Genomic DNA, 24,226 nt, shown 5'->3' on the forward strand with positions numbered 1-24,226 from the left:
CTCAGACTGGCGTGAAGTCACCAGTGGAGTCCCACAGGGCTCTGTACTTGGACCTATCCTGTTTCTGATATACGTAAATGATCTCCCAGAGGGTATAGACTCATTCCTCTCAATGTTTGCTGACGACGCCAAAATTATGAGAAGGATTAAGACAGAGGAGGACAGCTTGAGGCTTCAAGAAGACCTGGACAAGCTGTAGGAATAGTCGAACAAATGGCTGTTAGAGTTTAATCCAAGCAAATGTAATGTAATGAAGATAGGGGTAGGAAGCAGGAGACCAGATACAAGGTATCACTTGGGAGATGAAATACTTCAAGAGTCCGAGAGAGAGAAAGACCTGGGGGTTGATATCACGCCAGACCTGTCCCCTGATGCTCATATCAAGAGGATAACAGCAGCAGCATATGCCAGGTTGGCTAACATAAGAACGGCCTTTAGAAACTTGTGTAAGGAATCTTTCAGAACATTATATACCACATATGTCAGACCAATCCTGGAGTATGCGGCACCAGCATGGAGTCCATATCTAGTCAAGGATAAGACTAAACTGGAAAAGGTTCAAAGGTTTGCCACCAGACTAATACCCGAGCTGAGAGGTATGAGCTACGAGGAGAGACTACGGGAAATAAACCTCACTTCGTTGGAAGACAGAAGAGTTAGGGGGGACATGATCACCACATTCAAGATCCTCAAGGGAATTGACAGGGTTGATAAAGACAGGCTGTTTAACACAAGGGGCACACGCACTAGGGGACACAGGTGGAAACTGAGTGCCCAAATGAGCCACAGAGATATTAGAAAGAACTTTTTTAGTGTCAGAGTGGTTGACAAATGGAATGCATTAGGAAGTGATGTGGTGGAGGCTGACTCCATACACAGTTTCAAGTGTAGATATGATAGAGCCCAATAGGCTCAGGAACATGTACACCTGTTGATTGACAGTTGAGAGGCGGGACCAAAGAGCCAGAGCTCAACCCCCGCAAGCACAACTAGGTGAGTACAACTAGGTGAGTACACACACACACACACACACAGGCGGGACCCGCTTCTCAGGCGGGACGTAAGAGCCACAGCTCAACCCCCGCAAGCACAACTAGGAAAGTACATACACACACAAGGGACCTGACGGCTGAGTGGACAGCGCTCGGTATTCGTAGTCCTAAGGGTTCGATCCCCGGCGGAGGCGGAAACAAATGGGCAAAGGTTCTTTCACCCTGGTGGCCCTGTTCACCTAGCAGCAAATAGGTACCCCTGGCATTAAGTTCTCTCTGCCAACACGCTATTAATAGAGAATAGTTATCATTTAAAATTTTTTATTAACTTTCAAAGTGAACAAATCCAAAAACGAGGAAATAAATCTATGAGATAACACAACACACAAATAAAACTGCACTTTATTGCTTCATCCACACAGTTAATGCATATTAAAACACGCCAGAGAAAAAAAACTCTTTTTAATTAAATAAAACGCGGGGAATATCAACACAGGATTGTACTGCTTTCACGCGATGAGTCAACAAACAAAATCATGAAAGATGAATGAAGTGACGAGCTTCCTTTATGAAGGACATAACTGACTTCCTTCATGTAGGATGTGGCTAACTTCATGAAAAAATTAATTAGCTTCTTTCATAAGGAAAGTGACTCACTTTCAATGGAGAAATATTCCTGACAATCAGAGCAGAAAAATTACATTCGAAAGCGTTCAAATATTATACATTACGGGCGTGAAAAATGCTAATAAAAATACTTTTGAAGAAGGAAGAAGTAAGGAGAAGAATAAAGAAGTAAAGAGAAGAAAGAAGGAGTAAGGAGAAGTAGGAAGGATATTTAGTTCTAATAAAGAAAGGAATGCAAGAAAAAGTGCATTGTTAGTAGTATCAATAATATTATTTATCAATAATAAAGTAGTTAATACAATATAACATTAATAATGATGTTAATATCAACAGTTGCAGCAATAGTAGAAATAATAAAATAACATTTTTAATACGAGTTGAAGTATTTCTTTCAGAAGAAGTAGTGGTCCTGTTTGTAGTAAAATTTGTAATTAATCTGGTAGAACTTTGTAATAGTATAATTCTAATCATTAGTAATAATTTTAATTGCAGAATTAGAGGTCATAACAAAGGCAAATTTCCTCTAGTTTCCATGCACAATTCTACGGGCACACATTCTCATTAAAATTGAGTGGCGGGATCAAAGAGCCGAAGCTCGACCTCCGGCAAAGCGCAACTAGATGAGTACAACTAGGTGAGTACATTGTGATCCTGTTCTTGTTCGTTCACTGTCTTTATTTGTTCTTTATTACGATTGTTGTGAGAACAATCAGTGGGAGTACGTGTGTATAGTGATCTTGACTTGCACTCAAGTGTGAAGTGACCCTGACAAGCACTCAAGTGCGTCTTCACGACCCAACACACGAGACAGAGGGTAGGACTTCACCTCCGCTTCAGGAGCCGGTCGGCCGAGCAGACAGCACGCAGGACTTGTGATCCTGTGGTCCTGGGTTCGATCCCAGGCGCCGGCGAGAAACAATGGGCAGAGTTTCTTTCACCCCTATGCCTCTGTTACCTAGCAGTAAAATAGGTACCTGGGTGTTAGTCAGCTGTCACGGGCTGCTTCCTGGGGTGGAGGCCTGGTCGAGGACCGGGCCGCGGGTACACTAAAAAAAGCCCCGAAATCATCTCAAGATAACCTCAAGATAACCGATAATTCATGATCAGGCGAAGCTGTTTTATCGACTGTCAACTCACCACCACAACGCTGCTCCCAAAAATCCAATTCTGGAAGTCGCCGCAGTTATGTAAAACTGCTCAACTATTGCGTACGTTGTTAAGTCGTAAGCTGCTTAAGATGTTAGTTTAAGACAGCGTGTCACTTTGAAGTCCATGCGTTCCGTAGGACAGAAACAGGAAAAAGAGCGGGAGGCAGTTTTTTGGGGACAGTTATCGGGAAAAGGTTAATTTGCCCAGACCACACACTAGAAGGTGAAGGGACGTCGACGACGTTTCGGTCCGTCCTGGACCATTCTCAAGTCGACTTGAGAATGATACAGGACGGACCGAAACGTAGTCGTCCCTTCACCTTCTAGTGTGTGGTCTGGTCAACTTACTTCAGCCACGTTATTGTGATTCATCGCCTGCACAGGAAAAGGTTAAATTTTCCCTCTGTTACAGTGAAATGAAGCATTTACAATCACATTTGTGGAAATGACAGTTTTTTTAAGGGTAAATTTGATGGTTATAAGGCATTGATTTCAACCTGTCCTTCTAATAGAACGTTGCATTTTAACGTACACTCTAAGTGCCATATACACTAGCTGCTAGGTATGGACTCCAGGCTGGAGCTGCATACTCCAGAAGTGGAGTATGTGGAGTTCACCAGTCTCCGTGGTGTAGTGGTAAGACACTCGCCTGGCGTTCCACGAGCGCTTTGTCATGGGTTCGTATCCTGGACGGAGAGGATTTACTGGGCGCAAATCCTTAACTGTAGCCTCTGTTTAACTCAACAGTAAAATGTGTACTTGGTTGTAAAAACGATTCTTCGCGGATGGGGTCGTATTCCAGGGACCTGCCCGAAACGCTTCGCGTACTAGTGGCTGTACAAGAATGTAACAACTCTTGTACATATCTCAAAAAAAAAAAAATGCGAACAAGCTTGTGAGTGTGTGTGTGTATGTAATAATTATTAATTATTTATATTCTTATTATAAGAATAAATTTTAATTATAATAATAAAAGTAATTAATAATTATTACTCTTCCTTCTGTTTGGTCTTGAAAGAACCCGCCCTCAGGTGAAAGGGGGCTGTGACGATCTCTGTCTGGAACCCGTAAGTGCAGGGCTCGTGCGGCCCATCCTCTGCTTCGGGAGGTTGGGATCGTTCTTGCCCTTGCTAAGATGGTTCTTCTCCGGCCCCGACCATGGTAGTCTCTGGGTTAGGAGTCCTTTGCCTTCTTTCACCAACCTCGAGGTAACCTCTGGAGCTGGAGCCCCTAGGGCAGTTAGGTGCTACCTTCAACCTCGTTCTGACAGTTCCTGAGATGGCGCTGGAAACAATCGTATTGGCATTTGCCTTTCCATTGGAGATTTTCGGTGCCATAGAGAGGGGGGGGGGACCTGCTGCATGGGTGACAGCTTCTCCCCCATATCAACCTAGCCTGGCTTTGCGCCCTGGAACGGTCACTCTGGGGTGCAATTTTAAAGTCTGACAACCAGAGCGCAACTTTAAAGTCGCTCTATAGTTGACTCAATAGTCAACCAGAGGTCAACTCTAAGATCTAACGTCTTCTTAAAGTACAATTAATAGTTTTCATTTCTGTATCTGATGCCCTTAGTCCTTACTCAGATGCTTATCAATATATACTAAAGGATTAAAACAATGACCTACAAGAAGAAACGTTTAAAGTCTCACAAAAGTTGTAACATACCGATCTCCAGTTCTTGTCTTTACTTGAGGAATCTACCAGCAAAGAGTACTAGGCCAGAGTGACGGTCTCTGATGAAGAAGCAGAAAGGATGATCCACGACAAATTCTTGGGGCGGACCTCGATAGCAGCAAAACATGATGCTAACAGCTGTTGGAGTATTAAAAAGATCAAGGATACCCTGAGTTCAGTTTTTCAAAATAATGTACCTATGGTAAAAAAGTAAACTAGTAAACAATAATATTCAATATATATATATATATATATATATATATATATATATATATATATTGTGACGATAATCTCCTTCAAGAGATTGAGCCTGCTCTTCCCTCCAAAATACGTCGATATATACATCTATATAAAACTACTATGGAAGAAATATCCAACAACTACACCACTCCAAGATTTGCCAGAGCGCAAAACGTATGCAGCCAGGAACACCTGCTCCACCTTGAACCGCCAAACTACCTGTCTGTCGCCTGCTCCTCGCTGATTGGCTGCGTGTCCAGCTGCACCTGCCCTCCACCCCCCCCACACTACCTGATGTCTGAGGCCACACGACCTAGCGCTCTCAGAATATCCAGTGCTTTCATCAGGTTAACACGTCTCCTTGGTAGACTAAGCTGTGGCTTACGTGTACTAAGAGAGGTGATAGCTTAAAGCCAATATTCCTGCACCAATATTTACATTATTTGTTCTACACTTGTTATTACTCACTTGTCTTAACGTAACTTTTCATTTTGTCATTTGATTATTCTTATTATTTTGATTGATTGATTTTATTATACGAATTTGTATGTCCATTTTATTCATGTTTTGCTTTTTCTGACGTAATTAAAATCGCATTGTTAAATTTACTTGTGTTTTGTGTCTTCTCATTACCTTACCACAGACGAAGTTCCAGATTTTCTATTTTTTTTGTTTCTATGTGACGAGGCCATACCCCTAGCTTTTGAACAGCCGAACACCAACGCGTTACCGTCACAACATATATATATATATATATATATATATATATATATATATGTCGTACCTAGTAGCCAGAACGCACTTCTCAGCCTACTATGCAAGGCCCGATTTGCCTAATAAGCCAAGTTTTCCTGAATTAATATATTTTCTCTAATTTTTTTCTAATGAAATGATGAAGCTACACATTTCATTATGTATGAGGTCAATTTTTTTTTATTGGAGTTAAAATTAACGTAGATATATGACCGAACCTAACCAACCCTACCTAACCTAACCTAACCTATATTTATAGGTAAGGTTAGGTTAGGTAGCCAAAAAAAGCTAGGTTAGGTTAGGTTAGGTAGGTTAGGTAGACGAAAAAACATTAATTCATGAAAACTTGGCTTATTAGGCAAATCGGGCCTTGAATAGTAGGCTGAGAATTGCGTTCTGGCTATTAGGTACGACATATATATATATACATATATATATATATATATATATATATATATATATATATATATATATATATATATATATATATATATATATATATATATATATATAACGAATAAAAAAAAAGAGAAGGGAGTACCACCTCTGGCTGGAAGAAGGGGTACCCATAGCCTCGGAGGAAACCACACATAACGCATTGGAGGGAATGTAGGTCCCCTAATAAATAAATATATATATATATATATATATATATATATATATATATATATATATATATATATATATATATATATATATATATATATATATACATATATAGAAGAAGGCAACACAATAGGGGCAATCAGAATCATCACCAGTGAGGACACAGTTGCCACCAGGGATGCCGATACAGCACAAGCCCTGAGGGAAAAACACCCACCCAGAGCTCCTCGAGACAACAGTGTTCCCCTAGTCGGTGTCACCAGAGCAGAACCCCTGTGTGTGCTCGAATCCATGGGGCATAAAGCAGCTTTATCCTTCCCACCAGGATCAGCAGGTGGGTTCACAGGACTAAGACCCAACCACATCAAACAAATGCTCAACCCTGCACTGGGAGACACTGCACAGGGCCTCCTGGTGGAACTAACTAGATTCGTTAACACGTCTAACTGGCAACATACCAGAGACTATACGGCCTCTCTTTTTTGGCGCTAACCTCTGTGCCCTGAGGAAAAAAGATGGAGGAATCAGACCGATAGCTGTGGACAATTCACTCTGGCGTCTCGTCGCTAAGGCTGCTGCTCGAGCAGTTAGTCAGGCAGCAGATGACATGCTGAAGCCAAAACAGCTTGAGTTTGGCATTCCCCAAGGGTGTGAGGCAGCAGCTCATGCAGGTAGAGCCTAGATTGCCAACATTACGGATGAAAAAGCCCTGATAAAGCTTGACTTCATAAATGCTTTCAATCTGGTTAAAAGGGATGCAGTACTCAATGCGGTTTATCGCCTTTTTCCTTCCCTCTACCCGTTTGTAAACTCATGCTACAGCAAGAATCTAACTCTGCTTTTTGGGGAACATGAAATTGAATCACAAGAAGGTGTCCAACAGGGTGACCCTCTTGCTCCTTTTCTTTTCTGCCTAGTCATCAAGGAAGTCACCGATAACCTGTCCAGTGAGCTCAATATTTGGTTCTTGGACGATGGTACTCTAGCCGGCTCCCCAGCCTCACTCTTGGACGACATAAGAATAATTCAGGAGCAAGGAGCAAGCCTAGGCCTTACCCTGAACTCTTCCAAGTGCGAAATAACCTCCACCAACCAGCACATAATAGAGTAAATAAAGGCTGTTTTGCCTGACATTCATACAACCAACCCTGAGGACAGCACACTCCTAGGTGCTCCTCTTGGAAGGAATGCCATCGACAAGGTCCTTGGTAAGAAGATCACTGACCTGAAAAGGATGAACGAGAGGATTGAAGACATCGATGCTCATGATGCACTTTACCTCATTACCAGATGCTTGTCCCTCCCCAGGCTGACCTACTTTCTAAGATGTTCGCCATCTTTCAACAATATTAAATTAGAAGAGTATGACAGCTTGCTGAAATCAACACTAGAAAAAGCCCTCAATCTTTCCTTCAGCGACTCACAGTGGAAACAGGCCTCCCTTCCTGTCAGACTCGGGGGCCTTGGCGTGCGTACAGCAACACAAATTGCTGTACCAGCGTTTCTGTCCACTTCAGTGGGGTCTGACAACTTGGTGAAGGAAATCCTACCTGAGCACCTAGTTCAACAGGCAGGGGTACATGATCCCAGCTTCACAGACTGCACAACCAAATGGGTCTCTCTCGCAGGACCAGCACCCCAACCACCCCCTTCTGAAGCCCATAAGCAATCCAGCTGGGATCGCCCCATTGCCGACCAAGAAGCGGCAACCTTATTAGAAGCTGCGACAACACCACATGACACTGCCCGACTTAGAGCTGTAGCAGCTCCCCATGCAGGTGATTTCCTATTAGCAACCCCAATGTCAGCAACCGGCACCCGTTTCACACCGCAGGCCCTCCGAATTGCCGTGGCTCTCTGCCTCGCTGCCCCAATCCACACCGAATACAGGTGTATTTGCGGCGAGGCAGAGGCCAACAGGTACGGACAGCATGGCCTTCTCTGCCAAAGGACAGGAGGATGGCATGCAAGACACGGTGAGGTCATTGACATTATTAAGAGAAGCCTTACCACAGTCGGTTGTCCAGCAGAGAGAGAGAGCCCCGTTACCTAATGTCCCGCAACTCTGATGAGCCTGTCAGTCGCCCAGACGAAATCACAGTGAACCCCTGGAAGAATGGTAGACAGTTGGTGTGGGACAACACTTGTGTTTCAACTTAGCCAAAACCTATGTTGACTTCAGTGTTACACAAGCAGGAGGAGTTGCCAATCACCGGGAAGCGGCCAAGTCACGTAAATACAGAGACCTTGAGCACCACTACAATTTTGTCCCCATTGCCTCAGAGACACTTGGTGCCTGGGGTAAAAGTGCTGCTAGCTTTTTGAAGGAGTTGGGGTCTAAGCTAATCGAAACAACTAGAGACCCTAGAGCTGCCAGTTTTCTTTTTCAGCGCCTTAGTGTGGCAATCCAGAGAGGAAATGCTCACTGCATCCATGGTTCCTATCCACCATCTGAGGAGCTGGAGGAGCTATTCAACTTGTGACAAGCAGCCTTGTACCCTGCATGTAATCAATATTGTAACTTTTTTTGTGTAATGACATTTTCCAAATAAAGTTAGATATATATACACACATACCAAAAGAATAGGGGTGGTAGGAGAAGAAAATATCAAAGTGTTCAGTGAGGATCTACAAGGTCTTCTCTGAGTACTCTTTATTTTCTTCTCCGAGGCTATGGGCCCCCTACACTTGCACCAGAGGTGGTACTGAAACGTCGTCGTCCCTTCAATTTCTAGTGTGTGGTCTGGTCAATATTCAATGATATTGTACCAGTCAGGGGTCCTACCATCAACCACTACTCTAGGTCAACGTCTCAGAAGTAAGGTACAATATTTTCCTGTGAGAACGCCATATCATCAGTGAGGGGAAAGGAAGATTCCCGCGCCAGCCATTTTGAATTTCTCGCGCCAGCCATTTTGAATCTCGCGCCACCTGGGTACCACCACCGCCACCCAAGCCCACATCAACGAGCCTTGTGTATGTTGCCTGTACCGTTCCAGCTTCCGCTTGCAGTTCCAACTGTTCTGCAGCTGTGTTGTGCAATTTATTGAGAAACAATTGGTGGACTGCAACCGTCGGACTAGTGTCGCCCAGTCACGCTGCCACATTGCCTCCTCTCCCCACCGCTACAGCCTTCTGCTACATCGGTCTACAGTGAACTTCTGTCTACACGCCTCCATAGCAACTGGCCTTCACTCGCCATTCGACGATATAATTATTGTAAAGCCCCCAACATCACACACATTCCTAGTGTGGGGTCCCCCGAGCTTCGTGCCACGGCCGCCAGGAGCGCTGCCTGTCGCTCCAGATGTAAACAAACCCTCGCATGTGCCTCTTCAGATCTTCACGACGTTCCTCCTATTTTGGCTACTGGTGATTCTCATGAATTTCACCTCTGAGATAAGTAATTGATAGATGAGACCTCTGTGCCAAGTTCTAAAAAGTGATTTACATAATAATATCCATAATATCCTGTGAATTAATTATTCAGTGACTTGTTAAATATTGGAGCTGGTCCAGTACTCCATTTCCACAGTTTCCCTGAGTCATTTCAATATTTCTTGCACCTCTCAGTAATCTTATTGTTCATTAATTGTGTTACTAGTGTTATTAGTAAATACAAAGTTTAGAGAAGTAAGATGTAATTTTTCAGCATTTTATTTTAAACTTTTACCATAGCATGTTACACATGTGCCTGTGTCCAGTTTGTTTTTGCTCAACTCATTTTTCTTGCATTGCCACTTGTTGTGTTGAAACATTTAATGAAATTTTGCAATTGCACTTTCCAGTTTGTATTCTAAATTGCTGTTCTTAACCTGATTTAATTAATTTACATGCTTCTAATTCCAGCCATATTCATACCAGATTGCTAATTTAATTCACAATTTTGCTTGTTTTTAATTTTTTGTTGCCTAGTACAATTTAATAATTTTAATTATTTTTAATTCACAATTTTGCTTTTTTTTTTAATTATTTCTTGCCTAGTACAATTTAATAATTTTAATTCTGCCATTTCCTTACCTTAGCCAAGTTTGATATTTTTTTTATTGTTTTTAATTTTTTGGTGTACTCTATTTCTTATGCCTAGTGTACTTAATTATAATTTGCGATCAACTGCCACTTCCTCGGTAGTGAGAATGCCTACCACTGTTGCAACCCCTTTAGACTCAACTGGAACAGTTGCTCGTCCTAATGTTCAGAGATCAGCTCACGAAATGGTTATTCCATTTTTTGCTGGTGAATCCTGCTTATTAGTCATGGCTTAGTAAGGTTGAAGCGAAAACCGTCACACGTTTTCGCGAGCCTACTGATGCCGAATACTTGGCAATTGCACGGTCAGCTGTTGACTCAACCAAGGATGATGCACGTTTTGCTGTTGATGAGAAAGCCATTGTTAGCCTCCAGTCTTGGTCTGAATTTAAGGATTTCTTACCCGTTTCTTACCCGTATTTCTTAACCCGTATAGGTTAGTCAAGAAAATTGCCAATGCCACCTTGCAGCCTGGTAAATCGTTTAATGTGTTTACTAGCCGTCTCGATCAGTATCTGTATGCCTTAGTGTCTGCTATGATTAGTTCGTCATGGGTAGATAAAGACAATACTCTGTCCCCCTGAGGCTATTGCCAAAATGATAGCATTTGGAACTTTAATACATTTTGCCCCGGAGCATACTTAACCGATCATCGAGCAACAAAATTTTGGAGTTAAACATGAAATTGGTGAAGTGTTTGAGGCTATTAACAATGCCGCCGATAAACTAGCTCCCTGAAGTGCTCAACTGTTGCCATCCTCTGATACTGTGAATGTAGTAACAAGCTCTCAGCATCTTCCCACAAACTCTCAAAACTCTTGGTCGCAGAACCGTACCCATGGTCGTAACCCCCAGTCAAATTCGCCTCCTCATAAGTTGCCGAGACGCCATAGTCCACAACCATCCACTCCCTCATGTTGGCATTGTGGAAAGAGTAACCACCTCGCAAGGGAATGTTGGTCCACTCCTAGATCATCACCTGCTAGACAATTCTCTCGGTCCCCTCGTCAATCTAATCATTCTAGGCTCCCATATTGCAAGTACCATAAACAAGTTGGTCACCACACTGCGGATTGTAGAGCTCGGCAAAGGACATCCCCATCTCGTAACTCCCACGGTCAGTCTTGGCGAGGCGCACAGCGTCCAAGACATTATCAAAACTCGCGTAATTACAACTCCCAGCCCAGCTATAATGCAACTTCGAATTATAATACTCTGTCACAGAATGCTGGAACTCAGAATGTTCACTCCGTGTCATCGGGAAACCCCCAAAGCCATCCGCTATGTAATTAAAGTTAGCCAGTCCTCCCTCCCTATGTATTCAGTAGCTATCCAAAATAGATTTGGACACTTGACAGAGGAGGACACTGACTCTAGCCCCAGTTGTAGATGTTGACGGAACCACAGTGAATTTGATCCAGACGAGATGCAGATATCCCAGACAACATAAGTCACAAGTAGTAACTTGTCCAGTCTCATGTGATGATCCCCTTGTCTCAGCGATTGTACATGATAGAGTTTTAAAAGTTTTTCTTGACTCAGGTGCAAAAATTAATATTGTCAAACCCTCAGCTCTTAGAGATATTGCAAGTAAGCACCCTTCTACAGTAAGAAAATCCCCCATACCTTTTCTAAGCGGTCCGTGTAATTACCACAAGCTACACAAGCTTCACAAAGCTTCCTGGCAATACGTTAGTAATGAATAAGTATGATATATTTACTCATTATAATGTTGGTGCTGAATGTACAACACAAAAAAACATAATTTTAATCTGAAAAAGTATCTTTTTATAAAGAAATTAGACGAAAATAAAAAGCTGGTGACGCCAAATCAAGTCGACGATCCAAGCTTTGGTTAGGTTAGGTTAGGTTTGGTTAAGTTAGGTTAGGTTAGGTTAGGTTAGGTTAGGATAGGTTAGGTTAGGTTACGTTAGGTTACGTTAGGTCAGCCTAACCTAACATATCATATTTATTCATTACTAACATATTGCCAGGAAGCTTTGTGAAGCTTGTGTAGCTTGTGGTAGCTTGTGGTAATTAGACGGACCCTTTCTAAGTGGTGTTTCAGGAAATAAAGTAAAAGTTCGGGGTGAAATTGACCTCCCACTCAAGTTAGATGACGTCACATTGTCTATAACATGTTTAGTTGTTGACAATATAAATTTTCCTGGCGACATTCTCCTAGGTCTGTACACCATGATTGATGAAAATATTGCATTGTTTCCCCATTGTTGGAACATTAGTATCCCCCATAAGAGGCTGGTATATAAGCTGGAGAGGCAGGCAGGAGTAACTGGTAAAGTGCTCCAGTGGATAAGGGAATTCCTGAGCAATAGGAAGCAAAGAGTTACAGTGAGGGGTGAGACCTCAGATAGGCGTGAAGTCACCAGTGGAGTCCCACAGGGCTCTGTACTCGGTCCTATCCTGTTTCTGATATACGTAAACGATCTCCCAGAGGGTATAGACTCATCTCTCTCAATGTTTGCTGACGATGTCAAAATTATGAGAAGGTTTAAGATAGAGGAGGACTGCTTGAGGCTTCACAAAGACCTAGACAAACTAAAGGAGTGGTCGAACAAATGGTTGTTAGAGTTTAACCCAAGCAAATGTAATGTAATGAAGATAGGTGTAGGGAGCAGGAAGCCAGTTGCAAGGTATCATTTGGGAGATGAAATTCTTCAAGAGTCAGAGATAGTGAAAGACCTGGGGGTTGATATCACGCCAGACCTGTCCCCTGAAGCCCATATCAAGAGGATAACATCAGCAGCATATGCCAGGTTGGCTAGCATAGCCAACCTGGCCTGATGGTCCAGGACCAGGATGGTCCTTGGCCATCAAGATATGGCATTAAGACACTTGTGCAAGGAATCATTCAGAACTTTGTATACCACCTATGTCAGACCAATCCTTGAGTGTGCAGCCCCAGCATGGAGTCCATATCTAGTCAAGCATAAGACTGAACTGGAAAAAGTTCAAAGGTTTGCCACCAGACTAGTACCCGGGCTGAAAGGTATGAGATACGAGGAGAGACTACGGGAATTAAACCTCACGTCGCTAGAAGACAGAAGAGTTAGAGCGGATATGATCTCCACATACAAGATTCTCAGAGGAATTGACAGGGTAGATAAAGACGGGCTATTTAACACAAGGGGAACACGCACTAGGGGACACAGGTGGAAACGGAGTGCCCAAATGAGCCACAAATATATTAGAAAGAATTTTTTTAGTGTCAGAGTAGTTGACAAATGGAATGCATTAGGAAGTGATGTGGTGGAGGCTGACTCCATACACAGTTTCAAGTGTAGATATGGTAGGGCCCAATAGGCTCAGGAACCTGTACACCTGTTGATTGACGGTTGAGAGGCGGGACCAAAGAGCCAGAGCTCAACCCCCGCAAGCACAATTAGGTGAGTACAATTAGGCGAATACAAAGAATAGCGAGACAATGGCAGTAATGATGGGCGCTGTCTCAACAATCACGTCTATAGGGTAGCTCCAAGGTCGTCAATTCTAACCGATGCTAAGGAATTAATGCAATATATAAATACAGGAGATGCATTTAGAGTTGTATAATTTAGATATAATTGATCAATAAAACAAGATTCATAACCAACCTGTAGCCGCAGCTGCTTCACTGCCCTTCTCGTTGACCTCCAAGAAAGCTTTGTGGACCACTTTTGAAACATAAAGGTTTCTGTTTCCTGTGATCCTGGATAAATCACAGCTTCCTTCATCAAATAGATCCCTCACTCCCATCTAGAAGACAACAAATATTGACATAATATCAACAATGTAAATTGATGATAAAAATATAAAAATATTTATTTATAAAATATATTATATCGAGTCTGATTAAGGTCTGATATCGAGGCCCATACCTTCACGACGGTATGGTCCTGGACCATCAGGACCATACCTTCACGACGGTATGGTCCTGGACCATACCTTCACGACGGTATGGTCGTGGACCATCAGGGCCATACCTTCACGAAGGTATGGTCGTGGACCATCAGGCCCATACCTTCACGAAGGTATGGTCCTGGACCATACCTTCACGACGGTATGGTCCTGGACCATCAGAGCCATACCTTCACGAAGGTATGGTCCTGGACCATCAGGCCCATACCATCACGAAGGTATGGTCCTGGACCATACCTTCACGACGGTATGGTCGTGGACCATCAGGGCCATACCTTCACAAAGGTCTGAGAAAGGTTTGTGATTGGATGGGTGGGTGATGGGCAGGGTGTGTTGGGGAATGTTGATGGCGTGAAGATGTTTATGGAGACGAAGACAGTGATTACTGAAGATAGTTACAGCAATGTAGGAGAGGGTGAGGTGTGTGTAGGGAGAGACAGGAAAGGTGTGCTCAGGGAAGGAATGGGAGGGTGTGTGTGGTGAGATAGGGAGGGTGTGCTCAGGGAAGGAATGGGAAGGTGTGTGTGGTGAGATAGGGAGGGTGTGCTCAGGGAAGGAATGGGAGGGTGTGATAGGAGTGACAGGGTGTGCTCAGGGAAGGAATGGGAAGGTGTGTGGGGGATAACCTGGGCACCGGATAGACCCGGGCACCGCCGGGTACCCCATCTAGTTATTCTATATAAAACATAATTTGAATTCATTTAATTACACAAATATTTGCCAACTTGAGTATGAGGTATTTTTCACTAGATTGTTTCAAGTGTAAATTACACAAAAATATAAAGACGTTTGGGTGGATATAAAACGGAGCTGCATGGGCCAATAAGCCTTCTGCAGCTACTTTTATTCTTATATTCTTATGATAAACAGCTCTTGTCTATGGCAAGAAAATTTACCTCTCTCAGATGACTGACTAAATCCAATGATTCTTCCAGTTTAAACTTGGGTAAAGTAACTTTCACTTCAACTGTCATCAGCGTATCAATGTTGTTTAAATCTAAACTGTCCAGATTGGTCTCAATCTCTGGAAGTCCATCACGCTTGTCTGGCAACACAAATACTATGCTCAGCCTTGATCCCTGCAAAGATACATTTATAATTACTTGTGAATAACATTGAAACTTTATCTATATGAAATAAGCACTAAACATATACATTATAAGCCGGACAATTTAAAGTGCTTACTCTGACCGACGTAAAGATGCTTAATGTTTATGTTCATTCACGCCCTGCCACTTGGACTGGACGGTAGAGCGACGGTCTCGCTTCATGCAGGTCACCGTTCAATCCCCGGCCGTCCAAGTTGTTAGGCACCATTCCCCCCCCCCCCTGTCCCATCCTTATCCTGACCCCTTCTCAGTGCTACATAGCAGTGATGGCTTGGCGCTTTCCCTGACAATTCCCTCCCTCCCTATTGATATTCCTCTCATTGTGTCAAGTTCTTTGATCAAGCAGTCATTGATGATCTTCAACTTCCCCTACTTGTCTTCCGACTCAGTCTTAACTAACTCCTTCACTTTCATTGGTATATATATGTCGTACCTAGTAGCCAGAACGTACTTCTCAGCCTACTATGCAAGGCCCGATTTGCCTAATAAGCCAAGTTTTCCTGAATTAATATATTTTCTCAAATTGTTTTCTTATGAAATGATAAAGCTACCCATTTCATTATGTATGAGGTCATTTTTTTTTTATTGGAGTTAAAATTAACGTAGATATATGGCCGAACCTAACCAACACTACCTAACCTAACCTAACGTATCTTTATAGGTTAGGTTAGGTTAGGTAGCTGAAAAAGTTAGGGTTAGGTTAGGTTAGGTAGTCGAAAAACAATTAATTCATGAAAACTTGGCTTATTAGGCAAATCAGGACTTGCATAGTAGGCTGAGAAGTGCGTTCTGGCTACTAGGTACGACATATATATATATATATATATATATATATATATATATATATATATATATATATATATGTCGTACCTAGTAGCCAGAACGCACTTATCAGCCTACTATGCAAGGCCCGATTTGCCCAATAAGCCAAGTTTTCCTGAATTAATATATTTTCTCTAATTTTTTTCTTATGAAATGATAAAGCTACCCATTTCATTATGTATGAGGTCAATTTTTTTTATTTGAGTTAAAATTAACGTAGATATATGACCGAACCTAACCAACCCTACCTAACTTAACCTAACCTATCTCTATAGGTTAGGTTAGGTTAGGTAGCCGAAAAAGTTAGGTTAGGTTAGGTTAGGTAGGTTAGGTAGTCGAAAAACAATTAATTCATGAAAACTTTGCTTATTAGGCAAATCGGGCCTTGCATAGTAGGCTGATAAGTGAGTTCTGGCTACTAGGTACGACATATATATATATATATATATATATATATATATATATATATATATATATATATATATATATATGTCGTACCTAGTAGCCAGAACTCACTTTTTGGCCTACTATTCAAGGCCCGATTTGCCTAATAAGCCAAGTTTTCCTGAATTAATATATTTTTTCTAATTTTTTTCTGATGAAATGATAAAGCTACCCATTTCATTATGTATGAGGTCAATTTTTTTTTATTGGAGTTAAAATTAACGTAGATATATGACCGAACCTAACCAACCCTACCTAACCTATCTTTATTGGTTAGGTTTGGTTAGGTAGCCGAAAAAGTTAGGTTAGGTTAGGTTAGGTAGGTTAGGTAGTCGAAAAACAATTAATTCATGAAAACTTGGCTTATTAGGCAAATCGGGCCTTGCATAGTAGGCTGAGAAGTACGTTCTGGCTACTAGGTACGACATATATATATATATATATATATATGTCGTACCTAATAGCCAGAACGCACTTCTTAACCTACTATGCAGGGCTCGATTTGCCTAATAAGCCAAGTTTTCCTAAATTAATATATTTTCTCTAATTTTTTCCTTATGAAATGATAAAGCTACCCATTTCATTATGTATGAGGTCAAATTTTTTTTATTGGAGTTAAAATTAACGTAGATATATGACCGAACCTAACCAACCCTACCTAACCTAACCTAACCTATCTTTATAGGTTAGATTAGGTTAGGTAGCCGAAAATTTAGGTTAGGTTAGGTTAGGTTGTCGAAAAACAATTAATTCATGAAAACTTGGCTTATTAGGCAAATTGTGCCTTGCATAGTTCGCTGAGAAGTGCGTTCTGGCTACTAGGTACGACATATATATATATATATATATATATATATATATATATATATATATATATATATATATATATATATATATATATATATATATATATATATATATGCGGAAAATCCACAGAGAAATATGAAATGAGGTGAACGTTTCGGCTTTGTTAAAGCCTTTGTCAACACCAGACTGACTAAGGAGAAGGGAGAAGGAGGGAAGATATATAGGCCGACACCTGACCACCCCATCCCAAGGGTTGGTCAGGTGTAATTAACCAAAAACAGGTATAGCTTTAGCTTAGAATGGTCAAAGAGGATTAAGCGGTCAGAGAATAAGGATGAAAGATTAAAGAAAAGCCTCATGAACACACAATATATGAATATACAATTATAATGAGACATTGTAAGCCTCTCTATCAGAGTTGTTTCTTAAACTGTTGTGCAATATTATAACTTAAAAATGGATCAAGTTTGTACATTCCAGTACTAACATTAAGAAGATTTGGACACTGACTGATTAGAGCAGACTCAATCAAATTCCGTTCCACGAAATCCCCACAATTGGTAATGCTTTTTGCCCCATTCCAGTTAATATTGTGATCGCATAAACTCGTATGTAGATACAATGCATTAGACGTTTGGGCAGTTCTAATACTATAAGCATGTTGTGACAACCGCAATTGTAAGGACTTTCCTGTTTGTCCAAGGTACACAGAATCACAATCATTGCAGGGAATCGAATACACACAACCTGCTGTATCAGGGGAGTTTTTTATTAAATTGGATTTGATCGTACTATTAGTGAACACCAAATTTATATTAAGTTTCTTAAAAATCAGAGACAATTTTTCAAGTCCACTCGCATAAGGTACCACCAATGAGTTAATAATTTTTGGTTTCGCTTTAGGGACGTGATTATAAAACGTACGCTTGGCTTGTACAAACGAGAAATCCAAAAACCTCTTAGGATATTGTAAACTCTTCCCAATTTCATATATTTTAGCAATCTCTTCATCAAAAAACTCAGGGCTGCAAACCCTCAAAGCTCGTAGAAACATTCCTGAAAATACTGCCTGTTTAACTTTACTATGATGATTCGAATAAAAATGAACATACGACCCCACGTTGGTAGGTTTCCTATACACATTAAATTTGAACTTTCTAGTGACTCTATGAATCATAATGTCCAAAAACGGAAGAGTACCATTCTCCTCAGTCTCACAAGTGAATTTTATTGAAGGTACCAAAGAATTGAGTTCATTAAGAAAAACTATCTGGTCTTTGTCACACGGCCATAAGCACAAAATATCATCAACATACCTATACCAAACCACATTAGCCGGGATAATCCTGGATAAGATTTTTGTTTCAAAGAATTCCATATACAAATTGCTTAAAACTGGGGACAGGGGATTGCCCATCGCCATACCAAATGTTTGTTTGAAAAATTTTCCATTAAAACTAAAATAATTGTCTTTTATACACAATTTAATAAGTTCCAATACTTTATTGGTCTGCAAGCTCAAATTATATTTAGGCAGTTCCTCACGTAGAAATTCTAACAGATCATCAACAGGAACTTTAGTGAATAAAGAGGTCACATCAAAAAAGTTCCTGAAAAAAGTTTCACTAAAGTTCCTGTTGATGATCTGTTAGAATTTCTACGTGAGGAACTGCCTAAATATAATTTGAGCTTGCAGACCAATAAAGTATTGGAACTTATTAAATTGTGTATAAAAGACAATTATTTTAGTTTTAATGGAAAATTTTTCAAACAAACATTTGGTATGGCGATGGGCAATCCCCTGTCCCCAGTTTTAAGCAATTTGTATATGGAATTCTTTGAAACAAAAATCTTATCCAGGATTATCCCGGCTAATGTGGTTTGGTATAGGTATGTTGATGATATTTTGTGCTTATGGCCGTGTGACAAAGACCAGATAGTTTTTCTTAATGAACTCAATTCTTTGGTACCTTCAATAAAATTCACTTGTGAGACTGAGGAGAATGGTACTCTTCCGTTTTTGGACATTATGATTCATAGAGTCACTAGAAAGTTCAAATTTAATGTGTATAGGAAACCTACCAACGTGGGGTCGTATGTTCATTTTTATTCGAATCATCATAGTAAAGTTAAACAGGCAGTATTTTCAGGAATGTTTCTACGAGCTTTGAGGGTTTGCAGCCCTGAGTTTTTTGATGAAGAGATTGCTAAAATATATGAAATTGGGAAGAGTTTACAATATCCTAAGAGGTTTTTGGATTTCTCGTTTGTACAAGCCAAGCGTACGTTTTATAATCACGTCCCTAAAGCGAAACCAAAAATTATTAACTCATTGGTGGTACCTTATGCGAGTGGACTTGAAAAATTGTCTCTGATTTTTAAGAAACTTAATATAAATTTGGTGTTCACTAATAGTACGATCAAATCCAATTTAATAAAAAACTCCCCTGATACAGCAGGTTGTGTGTATTCGATTCCCTGCAATGATTGTGATTCTGTGTACCTTGGACAAACAGGAAAGTCCTTACAATTGCGGTTGTCACAACATGCTTATAGTATTAGAACTGCTCAAACGTCTAATGCATTGTATCTACATACGAGTTTATGCGATCACAATATTAACTGGAATGGGGCAAAAAGCATTACCAATTGTGGGGATTTCGTGGAACGGAATTTGATTGAGTCTGCTCTAATCAGTCAGTGTCCAAATCTTCTTAATGTTAGTACTGGAATGTACAAACTTGATCCATTTTTAAGTTATAATATTGCACAACAGTTTAAGAAACAACTCTGATAGAGAGGCTTACAATGTCTCATTATAATTGTATATTCATATATTGTGTGTTCATGAGGCTTTTCTTTAATCTTTCATCCTTATTCTCTGACCGCTTAATCCTCTTTGACCATTCTAAGCTAAAGCTATACCTGTTTTTGGTTAATTACACCTGACCAACCCTTGGGATGGGGTGGTCAGGTGTCGGCCTATATATCTTCCCTCCTTCTCCCTTCTCCTTAGTCAGTCTGGTGTTGACAAAGGCTTTAACAAAGCCGAAACGTTCACCTCATTTCATATTTCTCTGTGGATTTTCCGCATAAAATGATCAGTGTTTTGTGATCGTCAATTGCATATATATATATATATATATATATATATATATATATATATATATATATATATATATATATATATATATATATATATACATTATATATATATATATATATATATATATATATATATTTCATTCGCATATAGTCCTGGGGACCATTCAGGCTTGTTCGCATATATATATATATATATATATATATATATATATATATATATATATATATATATATATATATATATATATATATGTCGTACCTAGTAGCCAGAACGCACTTCTCAGCCTACTATGCAAGGCACGGTTTGCCTAATAAGCCAAGTTTTCATGAATTAATTGTTTCTCGACTACCTAACCTACCTAACCTAACCTAGCCTAACTTTTTCGGCTACCTAACCTAACCTAACCTATAAAGATAGGTTTGGTTAGGTTAGGTAGGGTTGGTTAGGTTCGGTCATATAACTACGTTAATTTTAACTCCAATAAAAAAAAATTGACCTCATACATAATGAATTGGGTATCTTTATCATTTCATAAGAAAAAAAATAGAGAAAATATATTAATTCATGAAAACTTGGCTTATTAGGCAAATCGAGCCTTGCATAGTAGGCTGAGAAGTGCGTTCTGGCTACTAGGTACGACATATATATATATATATATATATATATATATATATATATATATATATATATATATATACAACCACGGAAAAGGACTCAGTATCACTTTAAGACGATCAAAATAGGTTTTAAAATGGTCAAATGATTGTCAGATGCAGTTTAACGCTGACAAATGTAAGGTTTAGAGGCTAGGTAATGATGATAGTTACAAGATATGAGCTAGATGGTGTTTAATAAGTAGTGAGAATTTAGTAGTAATAATAAGTAAAAATAAAAAAAAAAATAAATGCATAAGTATCGATTTTACAACACAAAATTGAACACGAAACATTGGGTATAAATTGGATACGTTTAGATTTAGGAAAGACCTGGGTAAATACTGGGTCAGTAACAGGGATGTTGATTTGTGGAACCAATTATCACATAACAAAATAGAAGTAGGATCCCTTGATTGTTTCAAGAATAAGTTAGACATATGTAAGAATGAGGTTGGATGGATATAAAGAGGAGCTGCCTCATATGGGGCCAATCCTCATATGGGCCAATAGGCCTTCTGCAGTTACCTTTATTCTTATTTATTATTTATTAATTTTTTATATATATATATATATACAAGAAGGTACATTGGGTTTGTGAGAATACATAGGATAGTACAGTATTTACATTCTTGTAAAGCCACTAGTACGCGCAGCGTTTCGGGCAGGTCCTTAATCTAGCAGATAATTTTAAGTAGGTAATTTCTATCAGAATTGATAAATGATAAAGATACATTGCAAGAGAAAAATGAGATGAGAGAGATAAGTAAGTATATTAAAGCACATTGTTATATTAAAGCTCTGATTGATTACATTGACAGCTTGATTAGTAATTTAAACAAGATTAATAGACTTTGATAAAGCCGCCTTCAAACGTCATAGCAACTTCAAATTCATTTGACGTTTTGGAGGACGAGTGCTGTGGAGAGACTGTGGATCGCGCAAAAGGGAAAGCAACGAAGAGAAAGGAAGCGCAGGCCCCTCAGAAAGTAAAGGAAGTACCTAAGCAAACATTAGTTGTGGGAGATTCCCAGATAAGGTATTTGGATAGAACGTTTTGTGCTAGAGATAGGGGGAACAGGTTAAGGGTTTGCTATCCCGGAGCTGGCATTGGTGATATTATAAACAACATGAATGATATTATGGCTGGTAATGGGAACAATCCCATTATTTGCATTAGCGTGGGAGGAAATGATGTTGGTCGAGTCAGGAGTGAGGAACTGATTCAGAGGTATAAAACAGCCATAGAGTTAGTTAGGAGCAAGGGAGGAATCCCGATCATATGTGGCATTCTTCCAAGAAAGGGAGTGGGAAATGAATGGATATCGAGGGCACTTGGTGTCAATTGCCGGCTGGAAAGATATTGCAAATCAAATGCAATATCTTTCATAGACAACTGGGAACACTTCTATGGAAGAAATGAAATGTATGGTCGTGATGGGGTGCATCTATCGAGAGCTGGGGTTGTTGCTGTTGCGAACTCGCTAGAAGAAGTGGTTAGAGGTGTTTGTTTGGGTTTAAACTGTTAGTAGATAGAGGTATGGGAATTGATTTGGAGGAAGGAGGTAATAAAAGTATGTGTTTGTGGGAGAAAGGAATTGGCAAAACGATCAGGGAAAGAGAAGGTCCGCAAAATAACAATTCACTTAGGGTATATTACACTAACAGTAGAAGTCTAAGAAATAAAATTAACGAATTAAATGCTCTTGTCTGCACAGAAAAAATAGATATTATTGCACTTACCGAAACGTGGATGAATGTAGAAAATAGAGAACTATTAGCTGAATATCAAATATATGGATTTAAACTATTTCACACAGATAGATATATTAGACGAGGAGGTGGAGTAGCCATATATGTTAGGGATAATTTGAAATGTAGTCTCAAAGAAGGAATCAAAACAGAGCCACACACAGAAACTATTTGGATTGAATTAAACGAAAAAGCTAATAATATTATAATAGGAGTAATATATAGGCCACCAAATTTAGACAGAATGGAAGCAAAGCATCTATGGGATGAAATATCTAGAGCATCTAGATCTAACAGTATTTATGTCATGGGTGACTTTAATTTTAGCGGAATAAACTGGTTGAACAAAACAGGGAATAGTGAAGCAGAAGATTTTCTAGAATTAATTGACGATTGCTTTCTTACGCAACACATTAAGGAACCAACACGGGAAAATAATATTTTAGATTTAGTGTTAACTAACAGGGAAACGCAAATTAATGACATCGAAATAGGGAGTGAGCTAGGGAGCAGTGATCACAAAGAAATCAGATTTAGCATAGAATGGAATAGACCAGTAGGAGAAAATTCTGTTAAAGTGCCAGATTTTCGAAAAGCTGATTTTAATAGCCTAAGAAATTTTTTGGGTCAAATTGATTGGAAAGGCTTGGGTATGGGGTGTGGGCCGGTCTTGGAGCGAGACATGAACCCAGCGATAGGTGACTTAAATGGGGATTTCGATGTGGATTCAATATATAACTTATTTAAGAATATTCTAAACAAAGCACAGGAACGTAGTATACCATACAAATTGAATAGATCGTATACTAATGACCCAAAGTGGATAACAAAGAATTTGAAGAACCTTATAGGTAAAAAGAGAGCTTGGTACAAAAGGATTAAAAATGGGGAGGTCACTTTAGAACAGGAATTCGTACAACTGGTTAGAAATGTTAAAAAAGAGATAAGGAAAGCAAAAAGAAACTATGAAGTTCGCATAGCAGGGCAAGCAAAGACAAATCCTAAAGGGTTTTTTCAGTTATATCGTACTAAGACTAGGGAAAGGATAGGTCCATTAAAAACTGAGACAGGTCAAATAACAGATAGTGATGAAGAGATGAGTAGTATTTTTAATAAATATTTTGTATCTGTATTTACTAAAGAGGAACTTAACAATATGCCTTCAGCCGAACAAGTCTATGTGGGTGGGGACGAGGACAGGTTGACGAGTTTAGCAGTTACCAGGGAGGATGTTCTTAAACAAATAGTAAAACTCAAACCAAACAAATCCCCAGGGCCGGATGAAGTGTTTGCTAGGGTGCTTAAAGAATGCAAAGAGGAGCTTTGTGACCCACTGTCAACCATATTTAATAAATCAATAGAGTCAGGCAGAGTGCCAGAGTTTTGGAAAGTTGCTAATGTGATACCAGTTTTTAAGAAAGGAGATAGATCACTTGCGTCTAACTATCGACCAATTAGCCTAACGTCTATTGTGGGAAAGTTACTCGAATCTATAATAGCAAATAAAATTCGTCTTCATCTTGAAAAACATAAATTAATAATTGAG

The 24,226-nt window shown here is 39.8% G+C and overlaps 1 protein-coding gene across 2 annotated transcripts in view; it reads right to left on the bottom strand.

Moving 5' to 3' along the window:
* LOC123754078 (leukocyte elastase inhibitor) overlaps nucleotides 1-24,226 on the bottom strand; it is a 105,806-nt gene that overhangs the window by 6,891 nt on the left and 74,689 nt on the right. The window contains exons 6-8 of one of the 2 annotated variants that reach the window (XM_045736237.2): nucleotides 14,884-15,066; nucleotides 13,684-13,825; nucleotides 4,433-4,579 (exon numbers count right to left, since the gene is read on the bottom strand). In XM_045736237.2, the coding sequence (XP_045592193.1) occupies nucleotides 4,452-4,579; nucleotides 13,684-13,825; nucleotides 14,884-15,066 (453 nt within the window). In that variant the 3' untranslated portion in view covers nucleotides 4,433-4,451. The remainder of the gene's footprint in view (nucleotides 1-4,432; nucleotides 4,580-13,683; nucleotides 13,826-14,883; nucleotides 15,067-24,226) is intronic. The other variant, XM_045736236.2, reaches the window with a different exon arrangement.

Source organism: Procambarus clarkii, chromosome 6, assembly GCF_040958095.1.
Source record: "Procambarus clarkii isolate CNS0578487 chromosome 6, FALCON_Pclarkii_2.0, whole genome shotgun sequence".
Classification (NCBI taxonomy): Eukaryota; Metazoa; Arthropoda; class Malacostraca; order Decapoda; family Cambaridae; genus Procambarus; species Procambarus clarkii.